The 17,306-nt window shown below is 40.7% G+C and overlaps 1 protein-coding gene across 1 annotated transcript in view; it reads left to right on the forward strand.

Annotated features, from left to right (window-relative positions):
* LOC124008878 (IgGFc-binding protein-like) overlaps positions 1–11,557 on the forward strand; it is a 78,992-nt gene extending 67,435 nt beyond the window's left edge. The window contains exons 73-83 of the mRNA XM_046320475.1: positions 479–608; positions 894–1,095; positions 1,476–1,637; positions 1,809–1,939; positions 2,308–2,510; positions 3,133–3,268; positions 3,463–3,603; positions 4,736–4,829; positions 5,048–5,088; positions 5,368–5,442; positions 10,916–11,557. Of these exons, the coding sequence (XP_046176431.1) occupies positions 479–608; positions 894–1,095; positions 1,476–1,637; positions 1,809–1,939; positions 2,308–2,510; positions 3,133–3,268; positions 3,463–3,603; positions 4,736–4,829; positions 5,048–5,088; positions 5,368–5,442; positions 10,916–11,013 (1,413 nt within the window). The 3' untranslated portion in view covers positions 11,014–11,557. The remainder of the gene's footprint in view (positions 1–478; positions 609–893; positions 1,096–1,475; positions 1,638–1,808; positions 1,940–2,307; positions 2,511–3,132; positions 3,269–3,462; positions 3,604–4,735; positions 4,830–5,047; positions 5,089–5,367; positions 5,443–10,915) is intronic.
* The last annotated feature ends 5,749 nt before the right edge of the window (positions 11,558–17,306 follow it).

The raw sequence follows: 17,306 nt of genomic DNA on the forward strand, positions 1-17,306 counted from the left end.
TGAATGGAATAACATACTGTATTTAGAGTGGATGGAAGAACATACTGTATTTAGAGTGAATGGAAGAACATACTGTATTTAGAGTGAATGGAAGAACATACTGTATTTAGAGTGGATGGAAGAACATACTGTATTTAGAGTGGATGGAAGAACATACTGTATTAGGAGTGGATGGAAGAACATACTGTATTAGGAGTGGATGGAAGAACATACTGTATTTAGAGTGGATGGAAGAACATACTGTATTTAGACTGAATGGAAGAGGAGATGAATCTCACAGTGTTGTGAGTGGAGATTTTCATTTGCATGTGCTGGGTTGTTATTACATAGAGACATTATGTTTTCCAAATGGGGGTTTGAGACCCACTAGTGGATCATATCTGATGCATATGAAGGTTTAAAACGGTTCGGATCATCTGTAGAGCCACAACACCAATATAAAACACTTCTAATCTAATCACGTCCGTTCTCTCTGTAGGTGAACGGTGAGCGTGTGGCTCTTCCTGTCAGTCCTAGAGGCGGCCTGACCATCACGATAAACTCGAAGAACGTCCAGCTGGTCGCCGACTTCGGCATGACCGTACGCTTCGACGGCAAGCAGCACGGAGGTGAGAGACGAGAAAGGGATGGCACCAGTTAGTCAGTCACTCCTTATTATATTATTATTATATATTATCCTCACTCACTCACTCACTCACTCACTCACTCACTCACTCACTCACTCACTCACTCACTCACTCACTCATTCCCTCCCTCCCTCCCTCCCTCCCTCCCCCTCCCTCCCTCCCTCCCTCCCTCCCTCCCTCCCTCCTTCCTTCCTTCCTCCCTCCCTCCCTCCCTCCCTCCCTCCCTCCCTCCCTCCCTCCCTCCCTCCCTCCCTCCCTCTTTAACAGAGGTGATCCTACCCAGTACGTACAGAGACAGGGTGAGGGGTCTGTGTGGGAACTATGATGGGGTCTCCAGGAATGAGTACATGAAACCAGATGGAACCGTGACGCGGAACCTTGAAGAGTTTGGAAGTAGCTGGAGGGTGACTGACAGGCAGGGGGCGGAGCTAGTGACATCAGAACTCCCCAAGATGGTGCACCTGCACAGGTGAGAGGGGATCACTGGATTATATATAAACATAATGTCAACACATTTCCTTCATTAGCTTATTTGTTGGTTCATTAATTCATACATTCATAATCTACTGTATTTATAAACACAGCCAACAGTGTGTTTAGATGATTGAGTGGACATACAGCGCATTCGGAAAGTATTCAGACCCCTTAACTTTTTCTACTTTTTGTTAAGTTACAGCCTTATTCTAAAATTGATTAAATATTTTTTTTCCCCTCATCAATCTAAACACAATACCCCATAGTGACAAAGCAAAAACAGGGTTTTGGAAATGTTTGCAATTTTATAAAAATGTTTAAACTGAAATATCAGTTCATACCTCAACCTCTCCTCCACCTCTTCACCCTTCCTAGGCGTGATGTTGAGACCGACCCAGAGACAGGCTTTGAGACAGCAGGTTGTACTGACGCTCAGCTGGCTGAGTTCAAGGGTATTAAACAGTGTGGAGCCATATCAGACCCTACAGGATACTTCGCTGCCTGCCATGCATCACTACTCCCCTACAGCTTCCAGGAGTGAGTAGAGACAGAGAGACAGAGAGAGGGAGAGAGAAGTTGTTTGTGTGTGTGTTGGGGGGGCTCGGGTTCCAGGTACACACAAGTCACAAGTTTGACCCTGTTTATCAAGAGTGTATAGATGTATCTGAAGTATATTGTGGACTCAACGTCTCGTGCGTGTTCTTCTAGGGACTGTTTGTTTGACCTGTGTGCGGATCAGGAAACCGACTCCCTGCGTTGTGACAGTTATGAGGTGTATGCCCTGGCCTGCCAAGAGGCTGGAGTCAAACTGGGCAACTGGAGACAACAGCTGGGCTGTGGTAAGATATACAGACAGACACAGACAGACAGACAGACAGAGACAGACAGACAGACAGACAGACAGACAGACAGACAGACAGACAGACAGACAGACAGACAGACAGACAGACAGACAGACAGACAGACAGACAGACAGACAGACAGACAGACAGACAGACAGACAGACAGACAGACAGACAGACAGACAGACAGACAGACAGACAGACAGACAGACAGACAGACAGACAGACAGACAGACAGACATGCTATTATACACACACAAATGCACACATTTACACGCAAACATGCAGACACAGTCTCACTTGTTCCCTTCCCCCTCCTGCTCTCTCACCCTCTCTCTCACCTTCCCTCTCTCTCCCCATTCCAGTCCTGAGCTGTGTAGCCAACAGTGCCTACTCTGAGTGTATGACCCCTTGCCCTGCCTCCTGCGCTGATCTGGCCGCGCCCTCCGAGTGTGACTTCACTGCCTGTGTTGAGGGGTGCCAGTGTTCCCCAGGATTCACCATGAGCGGAGGCATCTGTGTTCCCTACAGCGAGTGTGGCTGCACCTACCTGGATAGATACTACCCTGTGAGTTAATATATTAAAATAGAGTAGAATATAGTAAAAATGCAGTAAAACTTAGTACAGAAGGATACAGCGAGTGGTTACACCTACCTGGACCGGTACTTCCTGTTGGGGTCATTAAGCAATAAGGCCTGAGGAAGTGTGGTATATGGCCATTATACCACGGCTAAGCACTGTTCTTAGGCACGGTGTAATGCGTATTGCCTGCGTACAGCCATTAGCCGTGGTATAATGGCACATACCACAAACCCCCCTTGGTGCCTTATTGCTATTATAAACCGGTTACCAACGTCATTAGAAAAGTTCAATGTTATGTTTTGTCATAGCCATGGTCTACAGTCTGATATACCACGGCTTTCAGCCAGTCAGTATTCAGGCCTCAAACCACCCGGTTTATAATATACAATAAGAGATCAATACTGTAGTGCAGTCAGTTGTTGAGATGAGACACAAAATCTGATGACTAAAGTGAATTTAAGAACTGGTGTTGAGACAGGATTGTATGATGTATAACTGTCTCTTTCCCCCTCCTTTTCTCTCTCTCTCCCCCCATATCGACCCATATCCCTCCATTCCTCCATGCCTCCATCCCTCCATTCCATTCCTCCATTCCCTTCCTCCCCAGCTTAAAGAGAGGTTTGTGACAGAGGACTGTGCCCTGTCCTGTGAGAGTACGCCCTCGGGCGCCGTGTGCCAACCTAAAGGCTGTTCCGACACACACGTCTGTACTATCTTCAACTTCACACGTGACTGCTACAAAAGTACGTGTATTGCTACTGATCATACGTTCGTGCCCAAGTAGCTACAATAAGAACAACGTGAGTGTGCAAAATGAACTGCAATGCCTTCGATAACAGACTTACCCCTCCACGTTCTCTCTGTCCCCCCCCTCTCTCTCCCTCTCTCTGTTCCCCTCCCCATCCCCTCCCTCTATTTCTTCCCTCCCCCTTCTCAGAGAGCCTGTGTCTGAGTGACCCCTGTCTGAACAACGGTATATGCTCTGAGATTACAGTAGATTTATTCAGCTGTCAGTGTCCAGAGGGTTTCGAGGGCAACCTGTGTGAGATTGAGAAGACGGATACCAGCGGAGGCCTGGGTACGTGACTGACTGGAGCTAATACTATATTCTACTGTACTTTACTGTACTGTATTATACTGTACTATACTCAGTGGTGTAAAGTACTTAAGTAAAAAATACTTTAAAGTACTACTTAAGTCGTTTTTGGGGTATCTGTACTTTACTATTTATACTTTTACTTTACCACATTTCCAAAGAAAATAATATACTTTCTACTCCATACATTTTCCCTGACACCTAAAAGTACTCGTTACATTTTGAATTCTTAGCATGACAGGAAAATCATCCAATCATCCAATACTATAATGTACTCTACTATACAGTACTCTACTATACTGTACTATACTGTACTCTACTATAGTGTGCTCTCCTATACAGTACTATACTGTACTCTACTATAGTGTGCTCTCCTATACAGTACTATACTGTACTCTCCTATACTGCGCTGTACTATACTGTACTCTACTATACTGTACTCTACTGTACTCTACTATACTGTACCCTCCTATACTGCACTATACTATACTATACTATACTGTACTCTACTATACTGTACTGTACTATATTGTACTATACTGTACTATAATGTACTCTACTATACTGTACTATACTGTACTCTACTGTACTATACTGTACTCTACTATACTGTACTATACTGTACTATACTATACTGTACTATAATGCACTCTACTATACTGTACTATACTGTACTCTACTGTACTCTACTATACTGTACTCTCCTATACTGTACTCTACTATACTATACTGTACTATACTATACTGTACTGTACTCTACTATACTATACTGTACTCTACTATACTGTACTCTACTCTACTGTACTATAATGTACTCTACTATACTGTACTCTCCTATACTGCACTCTACTATACTATACTATACTATACTATACTATAATGTACTCTACTATACTGTACTATACTGTACTCTACTATACTATACTGTACTCTACTATACTGTACTATACTGTACTCTACTATACTGTACTATACTGTACTATACTGTACTCTACTATACTGTACTATACTGTACTCTACTATACTGTACTATACTGTACTGTACTCTATTATGTTAATACTTGTTGAGACATATAGTGTTGTTGCAACTGTCTTCTTCTTCATTGTCCCCCAGATAAGAACACGATCATATTCATCGCAGTCCTGGTGCCTCTGGGAATCATCATCATAGCATTGATTTGTGTGTTATGCTACAAATGCTGTAGAAAGTAAGTACTGTTCAACAACCACTAAAACACAACATCGGTCTGTTTATCTCAGTCCTGAGTCCTATCTACACAGTCAACATGAAATAACCAAAGATCGAATTGATCTTAATCCTGACAGTTGATTTTATTCGTCAGTATATTAGACAGAAAAAGCTTGTTAGTACAGTATATTTTTCCACTGTGAATGGACGGTAACTCTAAACCGTTTTGTCTTACAGGAACAAAGAAAATAAGTATTATTGTGACAGCACAGATTCAAGTAAGTGCCTGTCTCTATCTTGCTTAAAATGTATATATATATTTACTTTGACTTACATTCATTTTGAACCTGCTTAGCTACTATTATAGTAATATTATACTTCTTAGCTCATATTATCCCAGTAAAACCAGACCAAGGATTTAGATGGGGAGGATTAGGTGAACATAAAATAGAATAAATAGAACAGATATTCCCTGTTCAGGCCTAGGATGCTATAATGGGTGAACTGGTGGCCATTTTGACTGAGTAAATTATTTCAAGTCGATTATTTTGACACAGAACATGGGAAACCAGCGAAAGAGAAAAGCAGGAGAAAAACACCTGTCCCACCTATTCAGCTGATTTATTGCAGAGGCAAGTGAAACTTGTGTTGATGTGTTATAATTATATAAAAACCCACTGAAATGATACATACAAGTTTTGCATTTTTTGTCATTTAGTAGACGCTCTTATCCAGAGAAACTTACAGAGAAACATTTTATTACTTTTCTCGTACTGGTCCTCCATGGGAATCGAACCCACATCCCTGGCGTTGCAAGCTACGAACTGAGCCACACGGGACCATATTAACCTTAACCTAACCCTTGTTCCTAAATTTAAACCTTTATTCATTTTCACCCCTATGCCTAAACTTAAAGAGGAATGAAAACAACCTAGTTCTTTTTTTTTAAACCTCCCGTTTCAGACTCGACGTGGCTCATGCATGATAATAAACCACCTGCGGTCCTTTCCCGGCGGACGCACAGAGTCCTTACATTCTAACCTGGCATCATTTAGTGGAGGAGATACACGCTAGCCTCGTGTGCACTCTGAAGCGAGTGGGATTGCCTGTGTCCATGCGCTAACCATTAGTTATTTTTATAACAGTGAAAATACATTGAATACATCGATCAAAACCATGCATCGTAAGTTTGACAAAACATTTTAAATTAGAGGATAGACCTCTGTAGTTGGTTCATTTCTCTTTCAATCGGCTGCATTTCTCTGGAAACCAAGCAGAAAAGGACTATTGGCATATACATTACTCTTACAGAATTTCCACGTGGGTGAGGATATTGAAAAAGTAATCTAAGCCTATTGGATGATAATTTGTTTTTAACCAGGACAGACTTTTTCCGACATAACATAGGTACAGCAGGTCCCCTTATTGTATGGGACACTTTTAAATGTTCCTTTTCAAGGCCATTCAATTCAATACTCATTTTTAAAACAAAAGCAATTTAGGTCCAAATACTTCATATTAACAAAGGAAGTAGAGGGACTGACAGTACAGTTAGATAGCAATAAAAATGGTACCATGGAGGCACAGCATACATTAGAGGAAAAACACAAATAAATGTAGGAATTTATTCAAGAAAGATCAACTGTAATATATTATACAAATAAAACAAACTGGATGGAATATGGGAGAAAATGCACCAAATATTTTTTAAATCTTCAACATAGAAATACTATCGAAAATAATTTACTGCAAACTCCCAACTGGCACGCTTGAGGCGTCATTACAGACCCGGGTTCGAGCCCAGGCTGTGTCACAGTGTGACCGGGACACCCATGAGGCGGCGCACACATCGTCTGTGTTAGGGGAGGGTTTGATTCACTAGACAATATTTTGAAAGAGGAAGCAAGCATCAGCATCAGTCTCCTCCACCTCCAACAACCAAAGCTAATTGTAAGGATTTTTCCCCCTAATAATAATGTGAAATGAACAGCTGTACAGAAAGACTCATGTGAAGCCATAATTACAGAGGAGGAACTTACTCAGATACTCAACAAGGTCTGATTTCATCATTACTGAAACAGGACCCAAGTGGTAAATAAAGAATTAGTCCATTTTAAAAAATCTAGCAAAATGAATAGCTGGAATAGAATGAGAAAGCTATTGTTGGATATTATTCAGCCTAATCAGACAGTTTTTTTACATGGACGATACATTGGAGATAATATAATACACTGGAAACAAACACTATGAAACATCTGGGAAACCAGGCATTGTATTCATAGCTGACTTTGAAAAGGCTTTTGATAAGGTACGACTGGAATTTATAGATAAATGCCTGGAATATTTCAATTTTGGAGAATCTTTAATGCAATTGATTAAACTTATGTCTAGTAACCCTGGATGTAAAATAGTAAATAACAACCAAAATAATAAACTACAACCAAATGATGATAACTATATTTAAGCAATAACGCCAGAGAAGGTGTGGTATATGGCCAATATACCATAGCAAAGGGCTGTTCTTCAGGCACGAGTGCCTGGGCAGAGCCCTTAGCCGTGGTGTGTTGGCCATATACCACAAACCCCCAAGGTGCCTTATTGCTATTATAAACTGGTTACCAACGTAATTCGAGTAGTAAAAACAAATGTTACGTCATACCAATGGTATACGGTCTGATATACCGCAGCTGTCAGCCAATCAGCATTCAGGGGCTCGAACCATCCCAGTTTATAATGCGTATTGGATCACACAAAAAATACTAACTGACTAACTCCTTAGTTACATCCCAGATGACCTTTTTTCTTCTGGTCTTGCCTACACCTAGCGTCTTGTTTAAAAAATATATGATATCAGCAATAAAATATTGTATTTTATTTGGAACGGCAAGACAGACAAAATTGAACTGGTCTATTTAGATAATCAACATGAATTCGGAGGGCAGAAATGATTAAATATTAAACCATTAGACATCTCACTAAAGGCTTCAGTCATTTATTTATTTATTATCGATTTATTTTCACCTTTATTTAACCAGGTAGGCCAGTTGAGAACACCTTTATTTAACCAGGTAGGCCAGTTGAGAACACCTTTATTTAACCAGGTAGGCCAGTTGAGAACACCTTTATTTAACCAGGTAGGCCAGTTGAGAACACCTTTATTTAACCAGGTAGGCCAGTTGAGAACACCTTTATTTAACCAGGTAGGCCAGTTGAGAACACCTTTATTTAACCAGGTAGGCCAGTTGAGAACACCTTTATTTAACCAGGTAGGCCAGTTGAGAACACCTTTATTTAACCAGGTAGGCCAGTTGAGAACACCTTTATTTAACCAGGTAGGCCAGTTGAGAACACCTTTATTTAACCAGGTAGGCCAGTTGAGAACAAGTTCTCATTTGCAACTGTGACCTGGCCAAGATAAAGCAAAGCAGTGTGCCACAAACAACACAGAGTTACACATGACATAAACAAACATACAGTCAATAACACAATAGACAAATCTATATACAGTGTGTGTAAATGTAGTAAGATTAGGGAGGTAAGGCAATAAATAGGCCATAGTGGCGAAATAATGACAATTTAGCATTAACACTAGATAGATAGATAGATAGATAGATAGATAGATAGATAGATAGATAGATAGATAGATAGATAGATAGATAGATAGATAGATAGATAGATAGATAGATAGATAGATAGATAGATAGATAGATAGATAGATAGATAGAAGTTGTGCAGAGATGATGTGCAAGTAGAAATACTGGGGTGCAAAGGAGCAAAAAAAATTTAAAAAAATATGGGGATGAGGTACTTACTTGGGTGGGATATTTACAGATGGGCTGTGTACAGGTGCATTGATACAAAGGTTATACTTAGATCTGAACTGGTTCTCTAGCAGATTAGTAAGAATGTCTCACCCGATGTTCAAGAATGGCCTTTTTCCCTTTATTCAGATTACAACCTCTCGCTTTCAGTTATTTGAAAAGGAAATAATCCCCAAAATATCACTGTTTTTAAAACAAGACATAGAAAATTGGTTGCAATTTCACTTTAATCCACCAGAAATGACAGAACAAATATTACAACAAAATTATGCTTAAACTCAAATATACTAATTGATTAAAAAAAATGTAAAAACTATATTTTTGGAATAAAAAATAAATAAATTGTATAATCTTTGTAAATGATATCATAAATAGGACTGGTGTAGTTACGTCACACATGCAGCTAACAGACATATACATTGATGGAAGCCACAATCTATCTGCAATATTAAAGCTGATCAGCACAGCATTGTCCAATGAGGTTGTGGGGTGAGCCCAAGCATGTGCATGTCTTTGAACAGCTGCAGGGGTTCGAGAGCAATTACATGATAACGCTTTGGGCTTTCAGAACTACTGGCTAAAAAATATACAACATTTATGGAGAGCCTCTTTAAGTTTTGTTCTGTGGGTTAAATATACAACATTTATGGAGAGCCTCTTTAAGTTTTGTTCTGTGGGTCAAATATACAACATTTATGGAGAGCCTCTTTAAGTTTTGTTCTGTGGGTCAAATATACAACATTTATGGAGAGCCTCTTTAAGTTTTGTTCTGTGGGTCAAATATACACTTTCTTAATTCAATGAATCGATGATCAGGAGGGAAATTGTGAAATCAATGCTACTTTTAAAAAGACGTGCTTCAGTTTACACTCTTGAAAAGGTATTCTTTCACTAGATTGCATGACAATTAGGTTGCCCTCTAGCTTTCCAAACTAATCCCTTGATCACCTTAGTGACCTGACTAGGAGAAACACTTGGACCGAACTAATGTCATAAAAACAACAAATGAATAAACATTGCACCTCTTCTTCCCCTCTCTCTCTCATCTCTCCTTTTCCTTCTCCCTGTCTCATCTCTCCTTTTCCTTCTCCCTGTCTCATCTCTCCTTTTCCTTCTCCCTGTCTCATCTCTCCTTTTCCTTCTCCCTGTCTCATCTCTCCTTTTCCTTCTCCCTGTCTCATCTCTCCTTTTCCTTCTCCCTGTCTCATCTCTCCTTTTCCTTCTCCCTGTCTCATCTCTCCTTTTCATTCTCCCCGTCTCATCTCTCCTTTTCCTTCTCCCTGTCTCATCTCTCCTTTTCCTTCTCCCTGTCTCATCTCTCCTTTTTCTTCTCCCTGTCTCATCTCTCCTTTTCCTTCTCCCTGTCTCATCTCTCCTTTTCCTTCTCTCTCTCTCTCATCTCTCCTTTTCCTTCTCCCTGTCTCATCTCTCCTTTTCCTTCTCCCTGTCTCATCTCTCCTTTTTCTTCTCCCTGTCTCATCTCTCCTTTTCCTTCTCTCTCTCTCTCATCTCTCCTTTTCCTTCTCTCTCTCTCTCATCTCTCCTTTTCCTTCTCTCTCTCTCTCATCTCTCCTTTTCCTTCTCCCTGTCTCATCTCTCCTTTTCCTTCTCCCTGTCTCATCTCTCCTTTTCCTTCTCCCTGTCTCATCTCTCCTTTTCCTTCTCTCTCTCTCTCATCTCTCCTTTTCCTTCTCTCTCTCTCTCATCTCTCCTTTTCCTTCTCCCTGTCTCATCTCTCCTTTTCCTTCTCCCTGTCTCATCTCTCCTTTTCCTTCTCTCTCTCTCTCATCTCTCCTTTTCCTTCTCTCTCTCTCTCATCTCTCCTTTTCCTTCTCCCTGTCTCATCTCTCCTTTTCCTTCTCCCTGTCTCATCTCTCCTTTTCCTTCTCCCTGTCTCATCTCTCCTTTTTCTTCTCCCTGTCTCATCTCTCCTTTTTCTTCTCCCTGTCTCATCTCTCCTTTTCCTTCTCTCTCTCTCTCATCTCTCCTTTTCCTTCTCCCTGTCTCATCTCTCCTTTTCCTTCTCCCTGTCTCATCTCTCCTTTTCCTTCTCCCTGTCTCATCTCTCCTTTTTCTTCTCCCTGTCTCTCATCTCTCCTTTTCCTTCTCTCTCTCTCTCATCTCTCCTTTTCCTTCTCCCTGTCTCATCTCTCCTTTTTCTTCTCCCTGTCTCATCTCTCCTTTTCCTTCTCTCTCTCTCTCATCTCTCCTTTTCCTTCTCCCTGTCTCATCTCTCCTTTTCCTTCTCCCTCGCTCATAATTCTATCAATTGAATTTCTACTAGGCACCCAGTACAACATGCATCTTAAGGACAGCAACGTCAAATACGACAACTTCGGCAACAATGAGAAGAACGCAAGCAACAATGTGACTCCCATGTAGCTGGAGAGAGAGAGAACTCAAGAGTTCCATGTTTACTAGCAGATGAATGTACAGAGGTCACACACAAACACAAGCTAGACCCTAACAGTGGCATGATACTCAATAATACTACATGTCATTTAGCAGATGCGTGCATACAATTATACAACTCTTTTTTTTTGCAAATGGGTGGCCCCAGGAATCAAACCCACTATCCTGGCATTGTAAGAGCCATGCTCTACCAACTGATCTACAGAGGACCACTCTGTAAATCCAGTAAAATGCTGACAAGTTTACTTTAAAATGCATTTTAAAATCCACACAAATTCATAACAGTCCGTAACATCAATGTTAAATATTTGTCCCGATATTATTTGTAGAATTTGTGAATATTGTCATTATATTACCTGCTTTTATTAACGTATTCATGCTTTTGTTGTTGTAATTTGATCATGTGTGAAATATGAGATGTCAGAAAAGATCAAAGGAAAAGTGAAATTATTAAATGCCTAAAGCGCCTAAGATGTTATTGATTTAATTAAATGATGTTGCTGCAAGCATAAAATATTATTCTTTTTTACACACACACACACACACACACACACACACACACACACACACACACACACACACACACACACACACACACACACACACACACACACACACACACACACACACACACACACACACACACACACACACACACACACACACACACACACGAACTGCATGTATACAAGCCCAATCCCTCCAATTGCCTTTCTTCATTCAGCAAGTGCATACAAGGAGTGACCAAAAACAAAACAAATTACAGAGCCCCTTTGGGGTCATGGTGGAAGGAAAAAAACAGCCAGGCTAATCCGTTCCTTTTGTTTTTGTATTAATTCCCCCCCAAAAAATGTATTAGTTCCCTCTGTTTTTATCCTTTCTTCCAATTTTTTTATTCATTCCCTCAGATTTTTTATTTGTTCCCTCTGTTTTTTTTGTAAGCTACTCCTGATCTTGTGGATTTATGTAGCCCATGTTTATGGCATAATAAGGAAAGCATCCCTATATAGTTCCCATTAAAGCGTCTGTGAGCACACGGGCAGCCCCATTTTGAGGCAATCTCCATTTTGAAGTAGTCAATTTTCTTCTACACGTTTGAACATGACTCCAACAGGGTCACCAGAAGGTATCGCCAATTAAGTCGGAAGTCCCACCCAGTTGACTACAGTGGTTGCCCAATTATGCTGCGGGACTTAGAGGTCATTTGTGGTTTAGTACGGTACCCTGCGTCACTGCTTCGTTGCTCCAGACCACCACAAGGGGGAGTTAGATCACTGATTACGCCAAAGCTGCTAATGTGTCTAACTGACAGTGAATGGGCGACATAAACCTAAATAGAAACTGATAATTGTGCACGACTTCAAAATTGAATTTCAATTAACTGAATGATGGGGATGGAGAAGGTGATTGAATTTAGAACAATAGTGTAAGAATTGCTATTCATTTGTCCTGCTCGCGCACACCCTGAAAAATACACATATTTTTTTATTTCTACTCATCAGTATTACTTACTAAAAACTGTTGTTACACTAAGGTTTTTATTCTAAGAGAAACGAAAATGTTCAATTATATTCCATGATATTCTTAATATATATGTGTTTACTGAATATAAGCAAGTGATGTCTGCTAAATAATCAAGTTGATGGCACAGTCATATAGCCTCGACACCTCCATAAAGCTGAGTTACTCAGTCATATAGCCTCGACACCTCCATAAAACTGAGTGACTCAGTCATACAGCCTCGACACCTCCATAAAGCTGAGTGACTCAGTCACATAGCCTCGACACCTCCATAAAGCTGAGTGACTCAGTCATATAGCCTCGACACCTCCATAAAGCTGAGTGACTCAGTCATATAGCCTCGACACCTCCATAAAGCTGAGTGACTCAGTCATATAGCCTCGACACCTCCATAAAGCTGAGTGACTCAGTCACATAGCCTCGACACCTCCATAAAACTGAGTGACTCAGTCACATAGCCTCGACACCTCCATAAAGCTGAGTTACTCAGTCATATAGCCTCGACACCTCCATAAAGCTGTGACTCAGTCATATAGCCTCGACACCTCCATAAAGCTGAGTGACTCAGTCATATAGCCTCGACCACTCCATAAAGCTGAGTGACTCAGTCATATAGCCTCGACACCTCCATAAAGCTGAGTGACTCAGTCATGTAGCCTCGACACCTCCATAAAGCTGAGTGACTCAGTCATATAGCCTCGACACCTCCATAAAGCTGAGTGACTCAGTCATATAGCCTCGACACCTCCATAAAGCTGAGTGACTCAGTCATATAGCCTCGACACCTCCATAAAGCTGAGTGACTCAGTCACATAGCCTTGACACCTCCATAAAGCTGAGTGACTCACTCATTCATGGCTTTGAATCCAAATAAATAAGTAGCAATAGACTCTTGCCAACACCTCTCTGTATTTTGATACTTTGTGCAAGGCAATTGATCAGCATTAAAAAACGTTGTCTATGGTGCTTTCCGAGTGGCGGTCTAAGACACTGCAGATGCTAATTCAATACCTGTGCCAGCCGCGACGGGAAGACCTGTGAGGTGATGGTGGGCTTTTGGTTTCTCTCCCTCTAAAAACATATATAAAGAATGCTAAATGACAAACTGGCTTTATTTACAAATGAGTAAGAATGTCTCACCCCATGTTCAAGAATGGCCTTTTTTCCGCTCACTTTAGGTTAGTTGAAAACTAAATAATCTCCAAAATATATATATATATATATTTTAAAGCAATTATTATTACAATTATTAATTATTAATTTAGAACTATATAAAAAAAAGATATTCTCACAGAAATATTATTAACCCTGTTTTTCACAAGCGTAGCAGGCTGTGAATTCTGCAAACAAAGTTTCTAGGATGGGCTATTAGCAGGACAATATATTTATTTTTATTTTTTTATTTCACCTTTATTTAACCAGGTAGGCAAGTTGAGAACAAGTTCTCATTTACAATTGCGACCTGGCCAAGATAAAGCAAAGCAGTTCGACAGATACAACGACACAGAGTTACACATGGAGTAAAACAAACATACAGTCAATAATACAGTATAAACAAGTCTATATACAATGTGAGCAAATGAGGTGAGAAGGGAGGTAAAGGCAAAAAAGGCCATGGTGGCAAAGTAAATACAATATAGCAAGTAAAACACTGGAATGGTAGTTTTGCAATGGAAGAATGTGCAAAGTAGAAATAAAAATAATGGGGTGCAAAGGAGCAAAATAAATAAATTAAATACAGTTGGGAAAGAGGTAGTTGTTTGGGCTAAATTATAGGTGGGCTATGTACAGGTGCAGTAATCTGTAAGATGCTCTGACAGTTGGTGCTTAAAGCTAGTGAGGGAGATAAGTGTTTCCAGTTCCAGAGATTTTTGTAGTTCGTTCCAGTCACTGGCAACAGAGAACTGGAAAGAGAGGCGACCAAAGAAAGAATTGGTTTTGGGGGTGACAAGAGAGATATACCTGCTGGAGCGTGTGCTACAGATGGGAGATGCTATGGTGACCAGCGAGCTGAGATAAGGGGGGACTTTACCTAGCAGGGTCTTGTAGATGACATGGAGCCAGTGGGTTTGGCGACGAGTATGAAGCGAGGGCCAGCCAACGAGAGCGTACAGGTCGCAATGGTGGGTAGTATATGGGGCTTTGGTGATAAAACGGATTGCACTGTGATAGACTGCATCCAATTTGTTGAGTAGGGTATTGGATGACATCGCCAAAGTCGAGGATTGGTAGGATGGTCAGTTTTACAAGGGTATGTTTGGCAGCATGAGTGAAGGATGCTTTGTTGCGAAATAGGAAGCCAATTCTAGATTTAACTTTGGATTGGAGATGTTTGATATGGGTCTGGAAGGAGAGTTTACAGTCTAACCAGACACCTAAGTGTTTGTAGTTGCCCACCTATTCTAAGTCAGATATATATATTGGTCATATTGGTTATGGCTCCCGAGTGGCGCACAATGGGATTGCCTTGCAGTTCTCCAGCGTTATCCACTGAGATAGCGATGGGCGCGGGGACCCCCACCTCGCCCCACTGGGTAGTACAAGGAAACACTTGAAGGGACATTGCACTGATAATGGCGCTGACTAGGGAAACGCTCCCGATGTTCTTAGTGCCTGTCTGCACGTTCAACCTAAAACAATGTAACTAATAATGGCGCAAAAAATGCCGCTTAGATATGAAGTCGGAGGGCAGATATTATTACATATTTAAGCATTAGACCTCTCACTAAAGGCGACACTCAAAAGTTATACTTAAATCCGAAAAATGACATGAAAAGCACACATTTGTAAATCCCAAACTCTAAAAGTAATTGGAAGGTAGATACAAATGATTTGTGACATAGTGGTTACAATAAAGAATGTAAACAAGATGTAAACAAGATGCTGTGTTTTTATTTACAGTAGTGATGGACAGCTGGAGGCATTTTGAAAACAGGTTTTCAAAAACTTGTTTTTCACAAGTGTACTGTAGTACAGTAGCAGGTGTAGAACTATTAGCAGGACAACATACTCTTTATAGCCTGGCTACTGTAGGTATTAAAATCCCTTCATTTACAATGTATTTGGCGTTACATTTCTAACTAAAACAGCAGTACAGTGTTTCTTCATCAACATCTTTATGCTTTCGTTAATAAAATAACGAGAAAAAAGTCTACCAGTATTTTTGTAATGTCTCCAGTCCTTGAACATTGTAGAATAATAGTGAAAACTATGAAATAACACATGTGGAATCATGTAGTATCCAAAAAAGTGTTAAACAAATCAAAATATATTTTATATTTGAGATTCTTCAAAGTTGCCACACTTGATGACATCTTTGCACACTCTTCGCATCCTCTCAACCAATGCTTTTGAAGGAGTTCTCACATATGCTGAGCACTAGTTGGTTGCTTTTCCTTCACTATGCAGTCCAACTCAGCCCAAACCATCTCAATCTGGTTGAGGTCGGGTGATTATGGAGACCAGGTCATCTGGTGCACCCTCCATCACTCTCTTTCTGGGAAAATAGCTTTTACACAGTCTGGAGTGTGTTGGGTCATTGTCCTGTTGGGGAAAAAATGATAGTCCCACTAAGAGTAACCAGATGGGATGGCGTATTTCCACAGAATGCTGTGGTAGCCATGCTGGTTAGTGTGTCTTGAATTCTAAATAAATCACAGACAGTGTCCCAAGCAAAGCACCCCCACACCATCACACCTCCTCTTCCATGCTTCACGGTGGGAACCACACATGCGGAGATCATCCGTTCACCTACTCTGCGTCTCACAAAGACATGGCGGTTGGAACCAAAAATTGCACATTTAGACTCATCAGACCGAAGGACAGATTTCCAGCTGTCTAAAGTCCATTGCTCGTGTTTTTTGGCCCAAGCAAGTCTCTTCTTGTTATTGGTGTCCTTTAGTAGTGGTTTCTTTGCAGCAATTCGACCAGGAAGGCCTGATTCACACAGTCTCCTCTGAAAAGTTGATGTTGAGATGTGTCTGTTACTTGAACTCTGTGAAGCATTTATTTGGGCTGCAATTTCTGAGACTCGTAACTCTAATGAACTCATTCTCTTCCGCAGAGGTAACTCTGGGTCTTCCTTTCCTGCGGCGGTCCTCAAGAGAGCCAGTTTCATCAAAGTGCTTGATTGTTTTTGCGACTGCACTTGAAAAAACTTTCAAAGTTCTTGAAATTGTCCCAATTAACTGACCTTTATGTCTTAAAGTAAGCTCATTTGAGCTGTTCTTGCCATGATATGGACTTGGTCTTTTACCAAAAAGAGCAATCATCTGTATACCCCCCTACATTGTCACAACACAACTGATTGGCTCAAACGCATTAAGAAGGAAATAAATTCCACAAATTAACTTTTAACAAGACACACCTGTTAATTGAAATGCATTCCAGGTGACTACCTAATGAAGCTGGTTGAGAGAATGACACGGGTGTGTAAAGCTGTCATCAAGGCAAAGGATAGCTACGTTGAAGTATCTGAAATCGAAAATATATTTTGATATGTTTAAAACCTGTTTGGGATAGGGGGCGATATTTTCACGTCCGGATGAAAAGCGTGCCCTAAGTAAACTGCCTGCTACTTAGGCCCAGAAGCTAGGATATGCATGTATTGATGGATTTGGATAGAAAACACTAAAGTTTCTAAAACTGTTAAAATGATGTCTGTGAGTATCACATAACTTATTTGTCAGGCGAAACCCCGGGGACAAACCATCCAGGTTTTTGAAGTGACTGTATTTTCAATT

The sequence above is a fragment of the Oncorhynchus gorbuscha genome, linkage group LG21 (assembly GCF_021184085.1).
Source record: "Oncorhynchus gorbuscha isolate QuinsamMale2020 ecotype Even-year linkage group LG21, OgorEven_v1.0, whole genome shotgun sequence".
NCBI classification, from domain to species: domain Eukaryota; kingdom Metazoa; phylum Chordata; class Actinopteri; order Salmoniformes; family Salmonidae; genus Oncorhynchus; species Oncorhynchus gorbuscha.